At 38.1% G+C, this 27,167-nt stretch overlaps 1 protein-coding gene across 2 annotated transcripts in view; it reads left to right on the top strand.

The window, feature by feature from the left end:
* The window catches only part of orb (polyadenylation element binding protein orb), a 149,218-nt gene extending 123,484 nt beyond the window's left edge, over nt 1–25,734 (top strand). Inside the window, exons 4-11 of one of the 2 annotated variants that reach the window (XM_067762137.1) lie at nt 2,673–2,857; nt 10,817–10,953; nt 11,092–11,269; nt 13,365–14,044; nt 14,131–14,311; nt 14,376–14,541; nt 16,029–16,248; nt 23,899–25,734. In XM_067762137.1, coding sequence (XP_067618238.1) covers nt 2,673–2,857; nt 10,817–10,953; nt 11,092–11,269; nt 13,365–14,044; nt 14,131–14,311; nt 14,376–14,541; nt 16,029–16,248; nt 23,899–24,400 — 2,249 coding nt within the window. In that variant the 3' untranslated portion in view covers nt 24,401–25,734. The remainder of the gene's footprint in view (nt 1–2,672; nt 2,858–10,816; nt 10,954–11,091; nt 11,270–13,364; nt 14,045–14,130; nt 14,312–14,375; nt 14,542–16,028; nt 16,249–23,898) is intronic. The other variant, XM_067762138.1, reaches the window with a different exon arrangement.
* The last annotated feature ends 1,433 nt before the right edge of the window (nt 25,735–27,167 follow it).

Here is a 27,167-nt window from a genome sequence, read left to right as displayed (position 1 = left end):
CGCCAAGTGACGTGTGAATCAAAAACCAAGAAGAAACCCCTTAGAAAGAAATAAATAAAAACAAGACGCGATATACCTTCGAGAAGCTTCTCTCAAAACTTGCGTGTGCTGCTTTTTAATTTCTCCTACAAATTGGCCAGAAGGCACGATAGGTAGGTTAGGTAACGTTGAAAGGACTGCGCCGAAAAGCTAGTATTACAGCCCGACACTTAAGCCACATATAGATACATTCCCCAACAGGTTTTTATAATCCGCTTTTTTCAAAATTGGACTCCTTCCTTACAGCATTGAGAAGCGATTTATTGAGAGTACCCAGCGAACATGTACTTAGTGCCGGAATTTAGCGGAGTAGATGCTGCACGCTTTCTTCCTCCTCAACATCTACGATTACATATCATAACTACTTGGAAGTCATTTTTAGTGTCCAGTAAAATCCAAGTCTAAGGCAAAGATGCCTTATGATTTACGGCACCGACAGTTCCGCTTGATAACTTTACTATGAACAGTAACAGTAACTGTTCCATTTCCGGCGAAAAGATACCTAAGATTCCTAATGCGGGCACTAATTAATTCTTAGACAGTTACAAATAGAGTCGTTGACAATCGCTTAGTAAATTACGCCGGGTGTTGCAATTGAGATAGAAAATAACCAAACTCTTTCCGTTTGACTCATTGGGCCCAAATGTGGTTAGATAGATACTGGAACCTTCCTCTCATTGATGATGCGCTTCAGATTGCCAATCATTACGGGTTGCCTTTTTGCTTTCATTAAGATCATCTTTCGTAAACTTCCTCGAGGCTCCTCTGCATGTTTTCCTAAGCATATCTAGGTCGGGCAACATGAAGTTTATCAAGAAGGTCCTAATTAAATCATAAAGTAATAGCTTTGAAACTACTCTAATAATAATTCTATTTGCCTTGTTCAAATTTTTCTGCAAATTATATTTGGGGTGTTTGCTCCAGCCACTACCGAAAAAAAAACAATATTCCCTCCCGATATCTAATCGATAGCCCCTACATTTTTTTTTAGCCTTAACCCATTTTTTCAGTAGCCCTCAATGACTAAGGTCAACCTATACACTCGTTAGACTCAACCGAAAAAAGGTGTCGCTGTCAGTCCGTCTACTCAATTTTGCTAGTATGTGTGTAGTGTTTCTATCGGAACCCGCCTATGGAAGCAGAGGTAGAGGGCGGCCCCCACTCCGTTGGAAGGACCAGGTGGAAAACGATTTAAACTCCCTTGGTATGACCAATTGGCGCCGGTTGGCGGAGCGAAGGAGCGACTGGCGCGCCTTGTTGGACGGCCATAACCGTTTAGACGGTTAAGCGCCAATTAAGTAAGTAAGTAAGTGTACGTATATTCCAAGCGTAAGTTCTGGGTATAGAGAAGGCATGCACGTTGCCGTCAGAGGACTCGATGGCGGGTGCGAAGTGTGCATTTGCTCAGATATCCAAGTAACGGCCATTACGCTTAACTCACCCATCACTTCATCTAAGGCGGTCAGCAGCTAACTTCGCAAATATAACTCTTATATGGAACCTGGTCACAGGAACATGGAAGACAACGAGATCGCAGAAGATCTTGCAAGGGCAATAGCACTGCTAGTGCAGTCTCCAACTGGTACTCATTGGACATCTGCAAGATAACCCATCAAACTACACCAAATTACGATAGTAGAAGGACAGAGGACCTGCTAATTTGGTCAAGAAAGTAAATATTTTTTTAGTCGACATTTCTCATCCATGCATCCCTAAGCCTATCCGTAAGCCTATCCATGTGAGGATAAGCCACATTTTTTCAATTTTTTTTTTTTTTGCAATAACTTTTATTTAAGTAGAGGTAATCTTATGAAGTTTGGCACCTCGAACAAGATTGCAATGCAATACAAGATTGCAAACATTCGTAGTGTTTACCAAACCACTGCGGAAGCGTACACCCGCCAAAAAAACCTTTTTCTAATTGAATAAATTTCTTTCTAAATTTTTTGTGTTACTTTGTTCAGGACTTCTACGTAGGACCTTCGATTAGGTAGGCAGAGCACGCTATCACCACACAACGGCGGCCAAATTAAATAAGAAATCGATCGCCGTAACTGAAACAGTCTACTGAGTCTCGATCAGCAGCTTCTGCCGATTTTTTCCCCTGTGATAATGATGTTATGAGTTTAAAAACCGTTTCTCCGTGGTGAATTTTAATTTTAGAAACTGATTAATAACTTTAACCATACAACATGAGAACTAGGATTGTGTTGATATCCAAATGGTCTTTTTCTGTGGCGACAAATTGTTGTATGACCCATGCAAAAAGATTAAACTTGGTGTTTTTTGTTCCATCCTAATGGGCATATGTATAGTTTATCGATATCAACTCATGTTGATATTTGTTGTAATTTGTCATTAAAGCATTATTTGTATGAGCGCCAAAAAAAAAGCAGATGCCAACAAATTGGATCACAACTTGCCCATGCATTGCCTAAATTTGCAAGTTTATAAATTACCACAGTGTCTCATAATGTAGGCGAAATTTTATCAAGAAGATTTTTACATCCGCATTAGATTCAATATGCTATTGTTTTCTTGAATGTATTTTTAGATATGAGTAGCGGAAACATTATGACGAAAAATATACTAAACAACATTGGCTCTTCTTTTTGCTCATTATCCTTTTTCAGATCCTCCTATTGGCATTAATGATTTCCTAGGCTTTGGCAAATCAACCACAAATCCATTGTTGTTGGGCACCAATGTGGACACGCTGTCTACACGGACGGCTGCCTATACGCCATTAACACCGAGCTCATCACAATCGTCTGCTTCGCCGGGCACAATGTCAGCAAATTCTTTTGATATTTTTCAGGTAAGTCTGATCGAAATTCAAATGAAGTAGTGTTAGTTAGCGTCTGCCCCATTTGGCACTAGCGCTGTTATAGCTCGTAAGCTCTTGTTGTTGCTTAATAGCACAATATTAGATTTTATGCACGCTAATAATGCACTGCACTGCGGAAACTCTGTTTTTATCAAATGCGCTTTATCTTGCATGCAAAAATAATATCTACTTGTCTTTATTTTATAAAAATGAATTTCAACATTTTATATACGGATTTACCTATGAATGTTGTGTAAAAGATGAGACAGATTTTTTGAATACGATTTAATTTTTTTTTTTACGTTTTTAGCGCTTATTTCAGTAACCAGAAAAAATTAATTGAAATTAAAGAGCTTATGCCATTTCAAAAAATCTGTTCAAATTACACAGTGTTACAGAAACGACAAAAGTGAAAATACCTGGGAGTTCATACCATTTTTCTAGTGTACCTCGAATATCTAAGAGAGACTGCATACAAGAGTTTCCCCGGACACCGCCAAAATCGTGAGTTACGGGTAAAAAACCGGCTTTTCGTATCATTGGGCCCTTACGAGCCTTTAAACTTGTTGGTTATAAACCTATTCTAGGTTGATTTCCGGATCTTATAAAAAAACTTTAGATCTTTCCAACGATTATAATTAACTAGCAAAACTTAACATAACTGTGGAAATTTGTTTCACGTCTTTTTGGGTTTCGTCAACTTTGGTGTTATTTCTATGCACTAATTTATATGCAGACTGTAACAACCTTTATCAGCATTAGAACTGGAATGAATTATGATCCCAGTAAGTATCAATTTTTAAAATACATACATATGTTGCAAACTTTCATGAGAACAAAATTAGAAAAGTATATAAAATTGTATCAAAACGACTCAGATATGTTTACTTGGCAATTGCTGTCGGATATGAATGTAAATTACACTGAAAGAAAAAGACTGGTAAAATCAACCGAAATTTCTGTAAATTTTTATCCATCGCAAAAAGATGTTGAAACAACTGCGCACAAGTCGTTGATTCGTAATTGACCGTTTTAGTAGTCAAATGAACAAAAAAAGTTGTTGCAACAGCTTTGTACGAAAGTACCTATGTTGCGGCACTTGCAAGGCAGATGAGTTTTCACTGAAACCTTTTCATGGCAGAAATACACTCGGAGTGCTTGTCGAACAGTGCCGAGGATCAACCCCGCTTAGGAAAATTTTCTTCTAATTAAAAAACCTTATTTCTAAAATTTGTATGTTGCTTTGCCCGGGGTGTGAACCCAGGATTTACGGTGTGGCAGGCGGAGCACGCTACCATCACACCACGGCGGCCGCCATATACATACGTAAATATGTGTATACATATAGTACTCAGCATACATAAGTACAAAGTAGAGAGCGCAGTGAGCGTAAAATTCTCTTTGAAATTTGCTCATGTATTGACTCTTTATCCCTGTTGAAATTACCAGTGAGATCAGTTGTGTTAACAAAAGAATCAGTTAGATTGATTAGGAATCTGTAAATTTTACAGAATTTTGTTAACGTAAGAGCGACAATTTCTCTTCTGTTGAAATGGCTAAACTAATTTGTTCGCTTGACAAAGAACTCGGTCGAATTAACCATAATTCGATCAACTTCATCGAATCTCCGTTAAGTCAAGAACAACAGAACCGATTTGTTGATTTTACTAGCACCATTTCTTTCAGTGTATGTAACCTGCTTTTTACACTTTTTACTAGAGCTTACGATTTCTCGAACATGTTTGAGGAGAGATTTCTCGCGATTCTCGCCTTCTCGCGAGATTCTCGAATATCGAATTACTCGCAAGGCTCGCGAGCTGCTCGACATTCAACTTAATCAATTAATTGGCTGTTTTATATAGAGCTTACGATTTCTTCTGGAGCACAAGCCAAAATGTCCGCAAAACCACAAGTAAAAAACCCCGAAATGTATAGAATATTGCCAATGCAGCGACTAAATTGAAAGTCGAGAAGATTGCGATCCTTACGAGAAATTCTAGATTCGAGAATCTCGCGAGAAGCCGTGTTCTTGATGTCTCGTTGAAAAATAAAACATTGCGAACAAAATTATATGTATAATAAATATGTTTTGAGTTGAATGTCATTGAAGCAATATAATCAACAGAAAAGTAGTCACAAGTAAAAAAAAACGTGTATAAATACTCTCCATACAGCGATTAAGTAAGAATGTCGAGAATCTCGCGAGAAGTCGAGTTCTCGATTTCTCGGGTCTCGAAAATCTCGCTTGTGTTCGAGAAGAAATCGTAAGCTCTACTTTTTACCAATTTTGGATAGACAAAACTTCATTCTTTAAAATAAGGTAAAAGTCTAGTTGAGGGGTCGACTGCTAATACGCTACCAAAAATATCGAGTGAGGTGTCAAAAGACGCGTATTGACCCCGACAGCAATAATCCGGCAGAAAAGAAAAATTGTATCTCTGTCCGGAGATATTTGCAGTTGAAGTTGGCGATTTTCATTTTTGTTGTAATGTTGGTGTACCCACAAAAAAAATTGTGAACATAAATGTTTTGCGCGTTTTAGTTTTGGTCTCCAAACCATTGTTGGACCCACCCAGGGTAATTTTTTATAAGCGCAGCCGAAGGCCGCCAATGCAGAGAGGTGTTCTGCGCAAAAATACTTTGGATCCCACCCCGGTTTCAGTGGGACCCGCGGGTCATTTTTCGCTTTTTCCTTAATATTTTTTGAACGAGTTAAAATTTTTATTTTCCGTTTGAGTCCTCTCTTGATATTTTTGGACGCGTATTAGCAGTCGACTCCTCAACTAGACTATTACCTAAAATGACATACACAGTTTTTAGAATATGTGTGGATTTGTATGTAAGTATACATAAATTTCATGACATCGTTGGAAATGTCTAAATATCTTCTTATTAGATGCGGAAATCAAATTAGAATCGTTTTATAATAGGCGCGTGATGGTCCAAATGTACGAAAAACCGGTTTTTTATATGGAACCCACGATTTTCGCGGTATCCGGGGAAAATCTTGTACGCAGTCATTCTTAGTACCTGGGAAGTGATATCATTTTTTAGTAGATTCTGAAGATCTTTTTTGTGTCACACATTGCATTTATATTTTCATATGCTATCTTTTTTAGTGAAAAATACTTCAGTTTTACTCATTTTATTGGCGGTTGGCATACAACCTGATTTTGGCAGGGTCCAACAAAATCAAAAAGAAAACCTCGAGCACTTTCAATTTAATATATTTTACTATGTGACGATATTTACTGTACCAATGATATTATCAGTGCATTCAGAAATACTTTTTGAACTGAAGAAACTGCATTTATAAGCATAGCGAGCAAAAAAAGTTAGTTTCCACGTTAGGCTCTTATTCAGGCGTAACAATCCTTACATGAAGACGAGCATTTCAATAAAGTGCTTTATTTCTTTGTGTAAATATACGCTGGAGTCTCATATACTGCACTATTACCATAAAATATAAGTTATATAGTCAAGTGTATTGTGCGTCAAGTGGCTTCAGGCCACCGTGATTGGACCTTATCAGTGCGGCTTCAGACCTGGTAAATCTACCATCGACCAGATTTTCCCAATGTGCCAAATCTTGGGAAACCCAAGCGAAAAACGAATCGACACGCATCACCTCGTCGTCGATTTTAAAGCAGCCTTCGACGGCACGAAAAGTAGCTGCCTATATGCCGCTATGCCTTAATTCGGTTTCCCCGAAAAACTTATAGTGCTGTACAAAATGACGTTGAGCAACACCATCAGCTCAGTCAGAATTGAGAAGGATCTCTCCGAGCCGTTCGAAACTAAACGAGTTTTCAGACAGGACGGCCCCTATCGTACGATTTCTTTAATTTATTCTGGAGATAAATATACTAGCTGTAGAACTTAAGCGCTCTGGAACAATATTCCATAAAAGAGTGCAATTACTGGCGTATAATATTGATACCATCGGCCTGAACACTCGCGCCATAAGTTCTGCTTACTCAAAACTGGAAAAAAGCGGTTGAGATGGGTTTCATGGTGAATGAGGACAAAACGAAGTACCTGCTGTCATTGAGCAAAGAGTCAGCGCATATGTGCCTTGTCAACTACACTACTGTTGGCAGCCATAATTTCGAAATAGTAAAATACTTCGTTTGTTTGGGAACCAGCATTAACACTAACAACAGCATCAGCTCTGAAATCCAGCCAAGAATCAATGACTCTTGCTATTAAATGCTACTTTGGACTGGGTAGGCAATTTCAAAGTAAATTCCTCTCTCGGCAAACGAAAATCATGCTCTACAAATCAGTCATTGTACCCGTCCCGCTATATGGTGCAGAAGCTTGGACCATGACAACATAAGATGACGCGGCTCTTGGAGTGTTCGAAAGGAAAGTTCTTCGAAAGATTTATGGGCCACCATGTTATGCGAATGAAGGATAACGCTAGTATTTTTATCGGAACCTACATATGGAAGCAGAGGAAGAAGGCGGCCCCACTCTGCTAAAAGGACCAGATGGAATACGATTTAAACTTCCTTGGTGTGACCAATTGGCGCCGGTTGGCGGAACGAAGAAGCGGCTAACGCGCCTTGTTGAACGGCCATAACCGTTTAAACGGTTAAGTGCCAATTAAGTAAATAGTCAGAAGTTATATACATAGGTGACCCTATGTAACGAATACTGAGGCTTTGAACTAAAAATTCAAAACTAGACCGCTAGAAAAATATGTTTCCAGTGGGAAAATAATTGCGATATAATCTTTAAAGCAATACCGAAATTGGCCTGAAAGCAATTTTGATTCAGTCATAGAATAACCCCAAAGTATACCTAAAAACAATTCCGAATGGTCCCAAAATAATACAGCTATTATATTTAAGCCGAATGCACCGGAAATTATCCTTCTACAATGCCGAAACGCTCTCGAAATTATACCTTACCAGAAACTGTCACGAAATATTCTTAAAACGGTTTCGAAATGGTCGTAAAGTAGTCGCGAAATAATCCCTAATAGAATCCCGAAAGTTTCGACACTATCCCGAACACAGTCCCGATATGATTTCCAAACTGTTCAGAAAAGTGTAGAAATTATACAAAATAATCACGAAGATCTCTTTAAGTATTCTCGAAATAATTTCGAGATAGTCCCAAAACTATCCTAATATAGTGCTGTATTTATTCCGAAATCCATCCCGAAATCATCCGGGGATATTCCCGAAATCATCCAGAAATGGTTACGGCATAGTAACGTTATGATAATGAAATACTTTCGATGTTTAAACTACAGCCACGTCAATATTTATATGGATAGCTAAGCAGCAATTAAGATAATAATCTCGCATAACACAAAGCAATATTCGACTGAGTATAAGCAATCCCTAGAGAGAACCGGGATAAAGAGAAGTACACATCTAAAGCTTTCCATAGCAATAAGCTTGTACCGTAGACGTCACAATCAGATTTGTTGAGACTAGAAGAAGCAGAGAGCTGCATATGATAGACCAAGCAAAAAAGGCGTAGAGTCAAGGGCGGGGCCGCACATATCTTACATCCTTATACTTACAAAGTTACCTTTATCATTAAAATGAGAGGACTGTGTGCTCATTATTAGTATTTTAACTGGACGGGCACTGCCTTCTGACGCTTAGCCAAGGTCTCGTCAGTGACATCAGATGAAGGAGGTTCGGGTTGGTGGAGGAAACGATCGAGCACGTTTTGCTCTCATGCCCTGCTCTCACTAGAATAAATCTCCAGCTATTAGGATTTGCTCAGCTGTCAGATATATAAACGGCAAGTAGTATAGGCTTTAGAAAGCGTCTAGAATTTGCCAAGAAGGCTGTTTTATGACAGAGTTTGTCAGTTTGGTCGTTGAGCAAACTTCTGGCAACACCAAGGACTCATCTATGTGAGGTCCTCACGGAACGGACAGCTCAGCCTTACCTTTTCTGAGTACAGAAAACAAATTTTGCAATAAAGGCCTCAATCTACATGGCCCATTGCTAAAGCATCAATAGATCCACAATAGTGCTACTGCTCAGTTTCCTAAACTATTTTAAACTTTGATATAAACCAATTAAAAACTGGTCCCCGGGGGCTGCCAAAAGTAATGAGAGGGTGTTATGATACTGCGCATATTTGTAAACAACAAAAATTACCATTATATCCTTTCCAATTATGGTCTGTCCGCTTGCCAAATTTCATCCCAATCCGTCCCGATCCCGTCCGATTAAAATAAAATTAAAAACCAACTGTGGGAACCCCTTTCCAAATAAGTGACTAACTGTACGCGAAATTCCAAATTGAAAACTATTGCAGGCGTTGTGGTGTGATTGAGCCACAAAGCAAGCATACGGACAGAGGGACTTCCAAATTCTCAAACTTATATTAACAAGATTCACAATTCGACTACAATTGCTGTTTTTATGTACGGGTCCCTTTTTCGCTCTTATTTGGAATCTAAATGTATAAATAAAGTATAGGTTGTAAAGATGGAGATTCGGACTATTAGCGAGCCTTGGGCAATTTTGGTGATTTTGTGTGGCTATATTTTATTAAAATAATTTGTTAAAAATAAATGATTGTGAGCACACAAATAAATCTATTTGTACTATGGCACTATTGTGAATATTTGCACTGCATTACCGGCAGTTGCTACCATATGCCAGATAGCAGCGCAAGCTGAAGGTGTTAATTGATTGATAGAACAGCTGATTTCTGTTGATATTTGATAAGAGACTTTTATATTGGTTGCGCAAGATGCGCACGGGTTCGGCTCGTAGTTATGACTACTCATCATTGTAAACTTTACCAAGTAGCGCAACTAACAGCTGATCGCTCAAAATTTGCACACACACACAAACATCACTAATGGCCATATTACGGAAATCTTAGAGAAATTGAAGTTAAATTTTTAAACAGACATAAAATGTTAAAATTTTGGAATATATAGCATCTAGGACACCTTAATTGCAGTAATTGAAATAAAATGGTTGCTTATACTCAAGTATTTAATTATTTTTTCTAAATTTATCTTTAATATTGATGCAATGATTGATCCAATGCAACTCTGGTCTTCCTACTGTTCTTCATTCCACTCCATTCGAGTGCCTATTTTCACGGTCTGCGAGTGCCTTCCACTCTATTCGCAACATAACCTCGAATTAAGCTGTCAAACTATATAGTAAACAATGCTACTCATTTCATCGCATATCAATGCATTTGGCCTGCGATTGCGATCCACACACGCTTTGACACTTCCTTACTGAAATAAAAAAACCCGCAAAAACATAATGTTTAAATTACGTAGGTATCATAATCTTAGTGCTGTACCAGAGTTATGAATAGCAGTTTTTAGTAGTTGTTTTAAACCAAACTGACAATTATCTATTGTTTTTTTTTTTTTTAATAAATTACGTAAGTGCATTTTCTTGCGATAGATTGGCGTCATGACAGTCGAGTCTTGTAGGGAAAGTTAAGCGAAATTCGAATTGGGCAAATTTAAACTATTCAAATGACTCATTTGGAAGTACGCGTTTAAGGTTGGGAATGTAGTATTAAACTGAAATTTTTTGTTTTTTTTTTTGGGTTTCACCAAAAAATAGAACTATTCATGCCCTTTTTAATCTTTATCCAGCAAAGCAAGTAAATATGAGGTTTTCTGCTAGTCTATTTGAATTGCGCTTCTGGAAAAATGTGGGGTTTAGTGGAAGAGTCGACCTTCTGCAGCTTCTTACTTTATACAATTTATCTCTTTTGATTTGAAGTATTTGTATTACTTAATATATAATAAAAAATAAATTTAAAAATAGTACATTTATTATAACTCGCTTATGCTACAAAACTTTCCTGCAAATTAAGTATTTTAAATAGTTCTTATTTTTAATATATATGTTTTATTTATTTGATTTTTCTTTTTGTATGTTCTTCTTCTACTTCATTTAATAAAATAAAATGGGATCGATGATTTGGTTTTAGTTTGAAAATGTTGCACAAAATAACACACCACTTAAGGTATTTCAAAGAAACATCAGCTTCGATTGTTCTGCACCTTTATCGCCAAGTACGCCCACCTCTATTTACAATCGCTCTTTTCTCAATTCACCTTTAGTCAGGTAAAGCTCACCTTTACAATTATTTACTTTTTTAACTTATCAAATATTAAATAATAAATAAATTATATTGATCTTCAAATGTGTAGGCAAAGTAATTATGCGAAAATCCCCTTTTTATTCCACTTATTTTAATTACAGCGATGGCAGCAATTCATCGAGTAACAACGGCCTCTCTGCTGATTCCATACCTTTGATGTATCAGAATAATTTTATAGGAAGCGGCATTGGTGGTTGCCTTTCTAATAGTCGCTCCAATTCACCAGAGAGCCAGAATAGCAATCAATCGAATATGGAGCACAGCTTAATTGATATGATCGTAAGTTGGTGCAAAAATATTTAGATACAGTCAGTTACAGTCGCAATGAGACAGAAATTAAAGACTTCAACCGATGTTTAGACGTTTTTTGCACTCGCTATACCTGTTCAACTTTTAGAACCAGTTATCCAATATATAGAAATCATATACATCACAAGTAGTAGTTAGAAAGAGATAGGAAGAGGGGAACAGAGAGGGAGTGCGAGGATAAGTGACAGGCAGAGGTAGAGGAGGATGTGAAGGAGAGGTAGAGATAGAGACATAGACAGAGAAATGATAGAGGTAGAGATATAGATAGAGATAGATATAGGGATAGGAATTCAGATAAAGCAGCACTAAAAAACTTTGTAACGCCTGCTTACCTGCGCAGAATAATTTGGTAGATTATTTTAGCGACGAAGTGCTCCTGTTTGATACGGATTAGGGACCACGAAAGCACAACATCAACGGCGTCCATCAAGGATCTGTTCTAGGGCCAACGCTATGGAATGCCGTGTATGACAGTAGCACACAAATCGACCTTCCCGGAGGTATGCAAATTATTAGCTACGCAGTTGATATTGTCATAGTAGCAATGGCCAGGAAACTGGATCTGCAAGCATTATGAATTGACGCTGTATGAAAGAATAAAGAAAAGGCTGACGAATATGGGGCTGAATATGGGTAGCAATAAAACATAAGTGGTTTTGGTGAGCTCAAAGTATACTGTGGATGAGTTAGTCCTATCCATAGGAGATTATCAAATATATACAAAACCTTACTTGAAATACTTATGAGTAAACACTGACTAGAAACTATCTTTTAAATAGCACTTCAGGGCGGTGGAGGAGAAAGATTCTAAAGTTAGTGGAGCTCTAATGCGAATAATGTCCAACCCTGCGGCCCTTATGAAGCTATCCGTGTGGGGCAGATCTAAAACTACACACCAAAAAGATATATTAGCAGCCTACCGAACTACTGCTATAGGGACGGTGTGTGACGACGCCATCCTTGTTTTATCTCGGATCTGCCTTTAAGGGAAATGGATTCCGACTAGATTCACCGGCAAGGGAAATGGCAGATCTGTATGACGACCATCTGAGGATACCAAGAAAAGCGTAAAGTCACGAAAAATAGCTAGGTTGCAAGAACGGTGAGAAGAATCGACAAATGTGCGCTGGAACTTTACGTTAGTTTGGAATATAGAGAAATGGCATGAGCGGAAGCCCGGCGAAGTAAACTATCAGCTCATGCAGATATTGAGTTGGCACTGCAGTGTCCACTCTGTCCCACATAATTGGAAAATGCAGAACATATTTCATTGCTATCACCTTCTCCGCGAAAGACACTCTGTACACAGTGTTTTGGAGAAGAACCCTACATAAGGAAATTAGTTCCCCTAATATGCAGATACATAGATTATTAGACTGCTGTTAGCAAAATCGCCTTTGAATCTGTGACGCGGTTGTTGCGCTGCCACAGCGTCGAAGATAAAAAAGATAGAGATAGAGTTGCTTTGGAAAGCTGAAGGTTGTGTGAAAATGTGAGGAAACTCAATGTCTCATTGCTCAGCTCAGCAAGCGTTAGGCGGACACCACCTCTTGCAGGGTAGCGAGATCCTTCTGGCCGGAAGTGAATAGCAGGAGGTCTGCCGAAATTATTGGATTCACTAAGGCTCACTTATCAATGGTCATTTGGGTTTTAACAGGCACGGTCCACTAGGAATCCATGCGGTACATCTCAATCTGCATCAGCTGTATGGAGGATGATGAGGTGGAATCATCGAGTCACTTAATGCTTGATTTACCAGCTTTTAGCAGAACTAGGCGAAAGTATTTCGATTGCGACTCACTTGGATCTCCAGAGGATCTATTCAAGATCGGTCTGATTACAAACTATATCGTTGCTACGCAACGATTCTCTAAGTACTTATAGCTACGTCGCCTATGTTTTATGTGGCATCACAACGGACATGCTGTCCAAGTTAGCCTCCCCTATCAGGGCAGCTACCAGCCAACCCAACCTATTAATATCTAATTTTCACTGTGCGTGACTGTAAGAAAACATAATTACAAAACCTACTAAGATTAATTTGTTATATTTTTCCCTTTAACAGAATTTGCTCTCGGTGGCCGATAACGATGCGCCAACACCACGAAACCAGCAACAATCATTGTCTTCACAATTGGCTTCCTACTCCTCTAACCAACATCAACTTTCACCATTATCTACGCAGTCAGAAAACCTCTCACCACTGCGCTTTGATCAACAATTGTCACTAGGCCAGCAACAACAACAACAACAGTCATCCACTACCTCATTTGGTGGTCTAGGAAATACGACCAACAATTTGTCTGCCTTTTCGACAACAAATCTTTTCGATGAGAAACAATTACAAAATTTTGATGCACTCAGCGCTGTCGATTTAGAACTAACAAAACTGCAAAATATGCAAGCATTCAATACGCTCAAACTTTTGCAGGCACAATCACAGCAAGTGCCATTACTCAATCATTTGTTGCAGGGCTATAGCAATGGCATCAATCAATTCAAGGGTTTGATTCAGCCACAAGCACCACCATCGGTTCTAGCTTCCGATTGGCATTTAGATCGTATAGCGAAATTTTATCGCAGTTCGGCTGCTATGTACGATGCCACCTGCACTTGGAGCGGTCAACTGCCACCGCGTTCACACCGCATGCTGAATTATTCACCGAAAGTTTTTCTTGGCGGCATACCGTGGGATATAAGCGAACAGTCGTTAATACAAATATTCAAGCCCTTCGGGCAAATCAAGTAAGCGGGTTGGCTATAACTTTTTCAAAATTTGTTTTCTTATAAGAAGAGTAAGAATAAAAAATTCGCCTCTCTTTACTTTACAGAGTCGAATGGCCCGGCAAGGAACAGCAAGCGGCGCAACCCAAAGGTTATGTCTATATCATATTCGAATCGGATAAGCAGGTAAAGGCTTTATTGTCCGCTTGCGTTTTACAAGTCGACGATTCAGAGAGTGGTGGCATTTATTATTTCAAAATTTCGTCGCGTCGTATTAAAGCAAAGGATGTAAGTAGTCTAAAGTTGAAATTGAGTAAATTTATATACCTTTCTTAAAATTTTTGAGTCTCAGGTTGAAGTCAAACCATGGATTATAGCTGATTCCAACTCTGTTAAGTCTACCTCGCAGAAATTGGATCCAACTAAGACTGTTTTTGTAGGTGCATTGCACGGAAAGCTGACTGCGGAAGGATTGGCGAAAGTTATGGATGATCTGTTCGATGGCGTTTTATATGCAGGTGAGGTTACTTGATTATAAAAAAATCGTTATGCTTCGTATACTTAATTAGTTCTAAAACTGTTTTCAAGAGGGGCGTTGATTTGAGGATGTAGAAGAAATGATATTGCAAGAGGAAAAGAGAGGGAGATGGAAGTGATGATGAATGGTGAGAAAGAAGCAGCGGAATAGTTGGGGGAGATTCATGACTAGTTCATTTAATCTGTCCCATCCTCCTAGGAAACCCACTATGCACATCTCTAACCTGAGCTCGAAGTCTAGCGCCGTCACCTGTTAGTTATAGGCTGATATTCGTATGGATTCTGCTACGAGGCCTTCATGATGCATACCATTCGGATCAGCAGCGTGCCTTTGTGGCGCACAAGCGGAAGAATTTGTTACATCGGAGAAAGTAGTTGGATATGGTGGCTTTCTGCACTCTTCACTTCGAAGACTTCCCCTTGGTCCACTTATTCCAGAAAAATTATTTCCTAGTATTTCGCTACATATAGTCGCACCGTCAAAATGATCCGCTTTGCATACCAAATCCAAATTTCGACTCCGGTGAGGACCAAGTGCAGCTTATTTTGATCTTGCAATTCATTCTCGTCGATTCCTTCCGTACTTTTGACCAGTAGTTTGTGAAGTTGTTTGAGCGAGGTGGATCTGATTCACTGGATACATATCGATTCATATCTATATATTATGCTGTCTTAATTTGCTTTTCCCCCGTAGCCCGCCTTAGTGGTGACACCGCTATGCCGCTCACGACTGGGTCCTTCGAAATGCGTATCTGAAAGGTGTGAGCTACGACGAGCAGATCCGTCAGGTCAGCTAGAGGCAGTGGCCTGCCTCCTTGTTTATTGGGCGAGCATCTCGAGACTAGTAGAGGCAGGTGCATCCATTACTTGGCTGTATTGTTTATATTTTTATCAGCCTCCTTTAGATATTCCTCATTCACGCCTACCTCTTGCAGGAAAAATTATAGCCATAGCAATAAGAAGCTTGATGTAGCGTCTTCTTTCCGACGCGGGGCATGATGTTTTTCTGGTTCCAAAGCCAGGGCAGGCTGCTCCCGCTGGTATGTGTAGCGTTGCGCATTTGGTTGCATTACGGCTGAGATCGTTGGCTCTCACACCTTTTTCTGCGGGTTCCAGCAGTATTAACTAGCCGCACTACCCGCTATTAGAACCACATCGTATGCGTAGGTTAAACTATTTACAAGGGCGTTGCCCAATTCGGCCATAGAGCGAATTACGACCTCCAAACCAAGTCGAACAGTAAAGGACTAAGTAGGAGCCCCCGGCGTACTTCCGCCGGCATATTTATGGGTTGAGGTTGATTCTAATTGCATTGATAATTTAACCGGTGCGCTAGTTGCCTTTGACGTTGTCATTGATTTATTTATCAGAACGAATATGAGAAGGAGTTAATGATCCCGATTCATAGATCTTTCCTTCGTTTCCACTTTGCTAACGATCTCTTTTCTTTTGATCTATATTTTTACAGGCATTGACACCGATAAATATAAATATCCTATTGGTTCCGGACGAGTTACTTTTAACAATAATCGATCCTATATGAAAGCAGTCTCTGCAGCTTTTATTGAAATACGAACAGCAAAGTTCACTAAAAAGGTGCAAATCGATCCGTATTTGGAGGATTCACTTTGTTCGATTTGTGGTGTACAGCATGGCCCATATTTTTGTCGTGAACTGTCATGTTTTAGGTAAGTGTAAAAAGGAATTTTAAAATTGTATTTAGAAAAACCAGGATAGCTTTATTGTAGCAAATGACTAATTTCGACAACAAAAATGAGTGCATGAGCCTGTCGGTATATAGGTTAGGGTGGGTGGCCCCTGCATCTAGGTGGAAAAAGCTCACTTGAACACTTTTACAATCCGTTGTGATATCACGTTTACTAACGGCGACACTGTTTTCTTATGATGAATTGATCCTCTGCACAGCAACGATTTACTTAAGGATGGGGCTAACACCGTTCCCCCATATTTCGTCCTCCATACAGCTAACACAGTTAGGAATCTCCAGAGTTTACCTTAGTAATGTCACTGAGCGTGTGTTATCAACAACCGACCAGAAGGATCTCGACACTCGGCAAGAGGTGGCATCAGCCTATTGTTTGCTTACCTGACTCAAGTAACAGATTGCAAGTGGCAAACTTGCTAGGTCTAAGAGAACCGCGTGATAGTTATCAGGTATTTCGGTATGCCTAAATAATCTTTATTGAAAAAAAAAACTGTTTTCGACCTTGAGCGATTTCAGTCACTCGACGACCACCACACTCTACCGCATACTTTTGGAGCTCGGCGATTTAATGACGGCTTGACTGTCCGAGTAGGTTGTTGTTGTTGTTTTTGTAGTGATAACGACACTCCCCGAAAGCCTTGTGGAGTGTTATCGATGTTGATGGTCCTCTTCCGGATGCAGATCAGGTACGTTCCGGTAGCAGGCACCATTAAGGTACTAGCCCGACCATCTCGGCAACGATATGGTATTACCACATGAAACTTGCTAGGCCATACCGCCCTCCCACCCCCTAGATCCATGAGGAGTTTGGGGTCACCAGAGCCTCGGGTGTTAAAGAAACAGGATTCCCTACGGGTAGGTGAGGTTGACAATTGGATTGGAGAAGCTATATATTTCGCTGGCAACCCCTTCAATAAATTTGGTATTTTAGTCGCCTCTTACGACAGGCATACCTACCGCGGGTATACTCTAAGCCCCCTAACCCGCTGGAGTTGTCCGCGTAGGTAGATAGGTATAATGGTTACGACCCTGATCGCCCAATTAGCTAATGGAAATCCGTTTGTCTGAACCTTTTGAGTTTTAAATCGGATATGTATTACACGATGCGCGAGTTGTTTATAAAATCAAGGAGATTTGGAATACGTATTGCCGATAATATAACCAGATTTTCCGGAAATCTTAGACGTGTTCTAGAGGCGGGCCCTTACACGGAAAGTATTCAACTGTCTCCGTTGGAGCTACGTCTTGACAACTTCTTCATGCTTTTGTTGTTTTAGTTGTAGCAGTGCTTCGCCCCATCAAATAGGTGCAACAACTCACAAATTGTCGTCAATATCCTCCAACGGGCTTCCAAGGAAACTTACAGTTTCAACAGGGGTGGACCAGAGTGTGAGGGGTGTTAGAGGCGTTGGTTCAACATTGCAATTAAAGAAATGGTTGGTGTCATGTGGGGACACATTGCAAGCAGGACATACATCATGTATGTCGGGCTTGATTCTGGATAGGTAACCCCAATGTAACCCCATTTCATCTGTTGCGTCCTTCCCACAACTTCTTCATCTTTTCCGAATGCATGCATAACGCCCAACGAGTTATTCAGATCGCTATGAGTTATTGAATCTTTTCATTAGACTCCTTGTTCTTTCCACTTTTGCTGAGCCTTGTGCATGTAAAAATTTTGAAATATTCCTTTGGCTGCGCCTCGGGAAATGCCTACTTCAACACTGATTGTTCCCTTGTATTCATCCGCCATCTAAGTAGAGTAGCAACGCGTCCACTGTATCTTTGAAAGCGGCTACTTCCGGTCAGGCAGCCTAGCACCCATCCTATGTTCACAACCCTCATCCCTCAGGGGTATATAAGTGGTGAAGTTAACAGCGGGGGTAATACCTAACGCAAAGTAATCTGTCTTGCTACCGATAAAATCAAGGCTAGTAAAAATTTTGGGATGCCCGTTGCAAAAAGTCTAAATCTTGTATCTCGAAGCCTACTTACAGTCCTCTGCGGCTGCCCTCTTAACAATACCTACCAGGTTTATATTTAACATGACGTTCAATTTCGGTCTCTCGATAAGAAGAGAAGTGAGCCACTGCACTTATTTTACCTAGACTAATACACAACTGCTTGATTTCGAGTCCAACTCCACTAATTTTTTAATGGAGTACCTTTGGAAACATGTATTTGGTAGGAGCTCTGAACATGGTAGAGCATTGGCACAGAAAGGCCACTCCCTGCTCGTACAAATTTAATGAAGAGCCGAGAAATTTTTGGTGGTGGTGCCGGTGGAGCAGTTATTGATCGAATATTAGCACTTCGAGATACTAGGACTACTCACCTTACTTCATGTGTTCTCCTAAAGATGTTTGGAGATAACAGCGCAATTATACATGGAGAGTCGACTCATAGATTGACGTTCAAGTCATCTTTTCCATGAATTATACACCAATTTCACGTTTACTTACCTCTGCTGACGGTGCTGCTCGCTATAATCAGCTTATTTTAAAAAGTCCATATAAGCGAAGGAAAAGCCTTCATTTTTATTATATACTAGCTGACTACGTTTTGCGCAAAATCAAATGCGCAGAAAAGCATGCAATATTCAGTACCATGTGGTCGATAGCAAATAGGTACCACCTAAGTGATAGAATTTGGGCTGTTATCGCTTATGACTACATGTTATTAAATGCTGCGCACTTGATTTTGTTTTAGAGATTTTTGGCGATAGAGTTTTAGCTTAGCGAAAGTTGGAATTTGGACGGTGGTGTCACTGAAGTTAACACCCTGTTTCTTTATACCGTGGCGCAATGACGCCACTAACAGTAGTACCACTACAGACTCATCTTCGACATAACATCAATTCTCAACACTTCAACTCAATGCCACCGGTAACGCCAATAACTCTCCTGTGCTAATCTACTTAGTACTTAGTAGTGGTATTATGAGCGGGCAACATCTGTAATTCGGTAATCGGAAGTTGCTGTTAGTCAAAACTTCATCACAATGCCGCCAATAACACTGCTGTGACGCCACCTACGACGGGTGATAAATAGCGTTATGAGCGGGCGACATCTGTTATTCGGTAGTCGAAAGTTCCTGCTAGTTATATAATGCTACCTACGAATATAATAGCTTGAGCGGGCGACATCTGTAATCGAGAGTTGCTGCCATTCAACACTGTACGTAATACGCGAGCATGGGATTCACCACGTGGAAAGAAATTTTTCTCATATAAAATAGTATGGTTAATCCCATACCCGCGAAGTAATGGCATGAAATATTGCTTGTTACTTCTAGTCACCCAGAGGTATAAAAAATACTCTTTACGAATACCCTTCTGAACAGCTTTCATTTGATATACATATTGTTTAAACACATTCTAGTGGTACTCGGGTCCACGTTTTGGTCTCAAGACCCTAGCCACCCAGCGGCATGAAATATAGCGTATAGCCTATTCGAGTACCTAGATATTATACCTGCAAAATTTTATAAAAGTCGATCCAGTAGTTTTCAAGTTTTAAGCATCTGAACATACACTCACCACGATTCATTTTTATACTCAGTTGAGCAGAGCTCACAGAGTATATTAACTTTGATTGGATAACGGTTGGTTGTACAGGTATAAAGGAATCGAGATAGATATAGACTTCCATATATCAAAATCATCAGTATCGAAAAAAAATTCGATTGAGCCATGTCCGTCCGTCCGTCCGTCCGTCTGTCCGTTAACACGATAACTTGAGTAAATTTTGAGGTGTCTTGATGAAGACACTGGGCACTCATATCAGATCGCTTTTTAAAATGAACGATATCAGACTATAACCACGCCCACTTTTTCGATATCGAAAATTTCGAAAAATCGAAAAAGTGCGATAATTCATTACCAAATACGGATTAAGCGATGAAACTTGATAGGTGAGTTGAACTTATGACGCAGAATAGAAAACTAGTAAAATTTTGGACAATGGGCGTGGCACCGCCCACTTTTAAAAGAAGGTAATTTAGAAGTTTTGCAAGTTGTAATTTGGCAGTTGTTGAAGATATCATGATGAAATTTGGCAGGAAAGTTACTCTTATTACTATATGTCTGTTTAATAAAAATTTGCAAAATCGGAGAACGACCACGCCCACTTTTTAAAAACTTTTTTTTAAAATTCAAATTTTAAAAGAAAAGTTAATATCTTTACAGTATATAAGTAAATTATGTCAACATTCAACTCCAGTAATGATATGTTGCAACAAAATACAAAAATAGAAGAAAATTTCAAAATGGGCGTTGCTCCGCCCTTTTTCATTTAATTTGTCTAGGATACTTTTAATGCCATAAGTCGAACAAAAATTTACCAATCCTTGTGAAATTTGGTAGGGACATAGATTCTATGACGACAACTGTTTTCTGTGAAAATGGGCGAAATCGGTTGAAGCCACGCCCAGTTTTTATACACAGTCGACCGTCTGTCCTTCCGCTCGGCCGTTAACACGATAGCTTGTGCAAAAATCGGTATATATTTACTAAACTCAGTTCACGTACTTATCTGAACTCACTTTGTATTGGTGTAAAAAAGGCTAAAATCCGACTATGACCACGCTCACTTTTTCGATATTGAAAATTACGAAAAATGAAAAAAATGCCATAATTCTATACCAAATACGAGAAAAGGGATGAAACATGGTAATTGGATTGTTTTATTGACGCGAAATATAACTTTAGAAAAAACTTTGTAAAATGGTTGTAACACCTACCATATTAAGTAGAAGAAAATGAAAAAGTTGTGCAGGGCGAAATAAAAACCGTTGAAATCTTGGCAGGAAAACTGTTCGTGGTATTACATATATAAATAAATTAGCGGTACCCGACAGATGATGTTCTGGATCACCCTGGTCCACATTTTGGTCGATATCTCGAAAACGCCTTCACATATACAACTAAGGGCCACTCCATTTTAAAACTCTCATTAACACCTTTCATTTGATACCCATATAGTACAAACAAATTCTAGAGTCACCCCTGGTCCACCTTTATGGCGATATCTCGAAAACGCGTCCATCTATAGAACTTAGGCCCACTCCCTTTTAAAATTATCATTAACACATTTCATTTGATACCCATATTGTACAAACAAATTCTAGAGTCAAGCCTGGTCCACTTTTATGGCGATATCCCTAAATGGCGTCCATCTATAGAACTGTGGCCCACTTCCTATTAAAATACTCTTTAATACCTTCCATTTGATACGCATGTCATACAAACACATTCCAGGGTTACCCTAGGTTCTTTTTACAAACATGGTGATTTTCCCTTAACTTGTCTCCACAGCTCTCAACTGAGTATGTAATGTTCGGTTACAGCCGAACTTAGCCTTCCTTACTTGTTATATATATTTAGGTTAACCTTACCCAGGGTACGTTGTAACGTCCGAGATTGAATGAATGTTGCGTTATTTTCTCTGTTTTGTTTGTTGATAATTTAGTTTATTGTTCTGTAAATTGAATTGAGTTTTAACTATACGCATATTTGCGGAAATGTTTGTTGAAAATATTTTATTATTTTATCTTATTGTAATGCAATATACACAATATTTTTGGTTTTTTCGTTCGGTGCAAACATAAACAAATTTTTTGGCGTTCCAACTCTAGAGCAAGCTACATATAGCTGGCCATGGGAAAAGCACGGACTCTCTAAATGTAATCCTGCAACAGTAAGCGATTGTCCTTGTGCTTTGTTGATTGTAATTGCAAAAGCAAGGCGTACAGGAAACTGTATGAGCTTAAAATTTTATGAAAAATCTGCAGGAATCTTTGGGAACGGTGGTATGAGCACAACTTCACCATTGCTTTTATCGCTGAGGATTGTTGATTCGATTGCATTCGGCATTAATTTATTAACGCAAAGTCTGGTTCCATTGCACAATTTTGGTGGGTATAAATTCCGAAGAAGCATGATTGGTGAGCCAATTTTCAAAGTTAATATATGCGCAGGCACCCCAAGTGGTTCTAAAAAGTTTAGAAATTCAATTGGATAATTCACAATTTGATCTTCATCTGTAACTGTATCGATCGATTTATATTTCGTCACTTCACCAGGAATTTGGTTTTGAATGCGATCATTCATTTTGTTAACATGATCATTTTTGGGAGCTAAAATTGCTCGTTGGCATAGCCAAAAAAAAAATTTATTTAAAATTCTTAATTCTGAAATATGAAAAACTTTCGTCTTGATCGAAGAAACCTATAGCCAAAATTTGGTGATGGTTGAAGTGTGGGAAATGCATGTTTCCATAGGGAACACATATACTGAATTTGATTTTCATAGAAGATGTAGATAGACTGCAGCTAACAAACAATGCAGTCAAACTTTAGGTGTTAAAATAACCTAAGTTTGTATGGCAGCCATAGTTCTGAAAAATCCCATTTATAGGGAAGGTGCCACGCCCTTTATTTCCCAATTCCACATTTTAATGGAGGTGTTAGGACTTAACGTCATATAGCTCCTTTCCAATTTTCATTATCCTACCATTACTACATCCAGAGTTATGCAGTATGATATATTCCCTTTGCATGGGAGGTGCCATGCCCCCTTTTTCCAATTCCACAATTTCTTGGTGGTGTTAGAGATTGACCTCATATAACTTCTTACTGAATTTCAATGTTCTGGCACGTATACCTTCAGAGTTATGCAGTACCAAAGATTCCATTTGTATGGGAGGTTCCACGCCCTTTTTATATATCGAAATTATGTTTAGCCTAAAACCTTCGTGTTGATCAAAGGAACCCATAGTCAAAATTTGGTGATGATAGAAGTGTGGGAAATTCATTTCCATGGGGAACACACAGACACACAGAATTTGATTTTTATATATATAGATGGATTAAAACATACTAAATGGGTATCTTGTTGGTGGTAAGCTAAATTGAGAAGGCAGAAATTCAAAAGAGTCGGGACCCTGTCTCCTAAAGGTGCATCTTCCCTACTGGCTGATACGAGAGCTGAATTGATAATAGGACCCTAATTTCGATACGATCAAACCATAGCGATACTTTTGTTGCTCAATTATTTTTTATGTTCAGACTCGAGTTTCTGAGTTTGTAACAATAAAAATTATGGGATAACATGAAAAGGTCAGAGCCAGCTTTAGTTTCGGCACACTCTAATAGGCAAGAACGAGCTACTCTCTTCGTTCAGGGATGACAAAGCTGAACACTTTATTCCCGAGGTTAGCTCCTCGTGCTGTGTATCTACTGATTCATCCAGCTTTCATAAAGTTTGCATTTGGCAGGATTTAATAAGGCTACTTTTGCTTGGAATTGTTTTATCTTTTGTTGTAGGCATCGATATTTTTCGTATTGAGTTTTTTTGTTTCTATACTGTAGGGAACAACAAAAATGTGCGGAGCGGTACTTGAGTTGAGTACCGTATCAATATTTTGCATCCAATATCGTGCTCCTAGCCTTAAACGCTCTGCAGTAAATTACGTAAGTCCAGAATACGGCCATTGCATGTATTATTAATTCTTTTTTATGGTCTCACCTTTCGCTAGTTGTCCACGACTAATACCTTCAAACTCACTGTTCAAAGATAAAACTCATTCGTAAATATCATTTTATTCAATTTCAGATACTTTTGTCGCGCCTGCTGGCAATGGCAACATTCTCCTGAAGGTTTTAGAAGTCACAAGCCCCTTACGCGTAATTCCAAATCACAAATTTTGGTCGGCATCGGACCTAATTCATCATCAGCTCCGTTGCCATCGTTAAATTCGACATCACAGACACTGCAACTTCAGCAACAACAGCAGTTGCAAGCACAAAATATATCTCAGCAATTCCAACAACAACAACAACAACAGCATAACCAGCAACAACAACAACAAACACATGCTCACACAAATAATATAAATTGTGGCTATCAAGTGGAGCATGCGCAACAACACAATCAAAACAATTCAAATTTTCATAGATTCAATCAGCAACAACAACATCAAACACCAAACAGCAATAATCATCAACAACACCAACAACATCGAACATCACCACAACCAATGTTTCAAATGAATCAACAGCATCAACAACAACAATTGCTACAACAACAAAATCAGCAACAACAAACTATATTCTAAGCAGTGCTTTGCTAGCGTTAAATATTAAAAGCAAAACACAAAAAAAAAATGCAATTGAATTGTTAATTTGCAAATTAGTTATATCCCAGTTAAATATAACAATTGTGTAAATGTTTTTATATGTATGTGTAACGAATTGAATAGTGTGTAAGTTGAAATTTTTTTTCAATTTTTTGTTTAATTCAATATGTACTTATTTGGTTTTGGTTATTTTTTTTTGTGTAAATGTAGCATATATATAGGCGCATTTGAAACGTTCATGCATATGAATTGAGTTGTGCAAATTTAATTAAAAATTTTAAATTTTTTTTATTTAGGCTGCAAAATTAATGCTGCATTGTATATAAATTAAACAAATTTAAAGTTATACTGCATAGTACTTAAGTAACATATCAAACAATTGTAAATTTAATTTTGGCGCCTAAAAGTGAGCTTGCTAAAACAGCAGAATTACTACTTAGTTTTTAGTTTAAAATTTTTTTCAAACGCTGAACACGAATATTATTTTAGCTATAACTAAAAATTTTGAGCAAATAAATTTTATAATTATCGCGTGCGCCTCAAAGCATGCAATATTTAGGGAAACATCTGTAATGCAGTTAGCGTTTGAAATTTCACTAAATGCTGCATACTTTTGGGCGCATGTATTATTTTAGTTGTAAAATTTTGGAAGCTGTTTTTGGCTGCCTCTAAAATTGAAATACAATTGTAGATTTACTTAAAAGCATTTAGAACTTGCTATTATTTAGAAATGAATTATTTCTAATTAAGTTAGCAAATTTATGTAAATAACTTGCATTTGTAGTTTATCAATAAAATAATTAATTAGTATAATGTATATTATTTGTAAATAAGCTATCGTCGGATAATTATTTTTCTAGAGTATATATAAAATTGATTTCTTGTGTTGGAAAAAACTTTTTTCACTTAAGTAATGAAAATTGAATTTTTTCCTTAAAAGTGCATTTGTATGTAAGAACTATGTAGCTTTATTAACCAAGTTTATTTATTTATTCTCAATTTTTTTTTTGTTTACTGTAAATATGTATGTTTGTTTTTTTTTTCGAACTTCATACATATATAGATGTATGTATGTATGTAAATATGTGTTGCTATTTATTTGTTAATATTTTGTTATTTATATTAAGTTCGTTTGTTATGATTGATTTTCAATATCACTATGTGATAATTACTTTAATTATGTTATAAGTTACATAAAAATTGTTTGTTTACAATTTGTAAATAATTTCGATGCTTGTTGATGAATTGATTTAATTTTTTTACGTTTTTAAGAAAATAAATCTTCATTTTCTTCTTTACATAAAAAGTATAATAATCTGATAAAATGCTTGCCTTCATTTATTTTTAATTTCAAGGCAAAACTTTTAATCCTGCCATTCACTGAAAAAATCAGCTGGTAAAATTAACAGAATACCGGGTGAATTCAACCGAAATTGCTGTCAATTTTAACACATCGCAAGAATTTGTTGAATAAACATCGCACCAATTGTTGATTCTGAATTGACGGTTTCAACAGTCATAACAACAAAAACAATTTCGTCATACGACACACTAAGAATACCAATGAGGACCGTTAAAATAACAGATTTTCACTGCTACTGATGTGACAGAGACTCCTACGTCACCATGCATATAAGAACAAAGTAGCGTGCGTCTTGAACGTAAGCTTCTCTTTAAATTGCCTGATATATTTGCATAAAATGCAATGGAGCACGGTACAGCGGGAAAGTTCTCATAGTTCCTCCAATAAGTACCTTTCTCCACTATTTTTCTATGATTGGACTCACATGCCGTTCCGTATCGGGCCTCGTTGATTTTCTGCTAACTTTGCTCCTCCAGTGCGACGCATTAACGGTTAAGGCGCTACGTATGTATATCTCTTGAACCAATCCAAATGACAGATGAACCCACAATTTGATATAAAGTTCCATCATTAATCCTTCAAGGCCAAAATGGGAATTCATCGGTACACAAATGACCCAGCACCTAAATTGCCCTATATCTCTTGAACAGAACCAAGAAACTCTTGCTTGGCATTATATAGCCACCTACTTATAGATTAATCCACAATTTGACTAAAGGTTATATCATTAACGGTTCAATTTCTACCTGCGATTTATCGGTTGATTGATCATTACTGACTACTATATGCTTTTTATGTGTACCATATTTTGAAAAAACAAAATTCAAAAGTTTTTTTTTGCATTCATATATCTAGCTAATTGAGATTGATCTATAATTTGATTAACGGTTTTATCATAAACGATTAAAGCGTTATGTGGTATAATCAGTTTATCGATAACTTCTGTCACTTTGTGTATATCTTTTGAACCAAGCCAAATGACAAAGTTGTTGTTTTTGCATAATATGAGTACATACTTGTATTTGGCTTGGTTCAAGGGATATACACAATTTGACAGTAGTTATCGATAAACCGATTAAGACACTATACTACAACTAAAATTCCACATCCAAAAAGTAAAGACAGATAAGTATATTCCTTAAAACGGAGTAACCCTGAGCTTTTATCACCCTGCAAACCATTGCTAAGCAGTTTGTTTGTCCTCATACAACATTTCGGGCATTGCGACTACGTCTTCTTTGTGCTGTGGGTCCAAACGATACTTTGCCTCTATGCTTAGGTTAGGTTAGGTTGAACTAGCCAGTCCATGAGGACCTCACATAGACTGAATAAGTCCGTGGTGTTACCAGAAGTTTGTTTTAACGACCAAACTGAAAAACGCTG

The sequence above is a fragment of the Eurosta solidaginis genome, chromosome 1 (genome assembly GCF_040869045.1).
Source record: "Eurosta solidaginis isolate ZX-2024a chromosome 1, ASM4086904v1, whole genome shotgun sequence".
Taxonomy (NCBI): Eukaryota; Metazoa; Arthropoda; class Insecta; order Diptera; family Tephritidae; genus Eurosta; species Eurosta solidaginis.
This window is presented reverse-complemented; position numbering and strand designations above follow the sequence as displayed.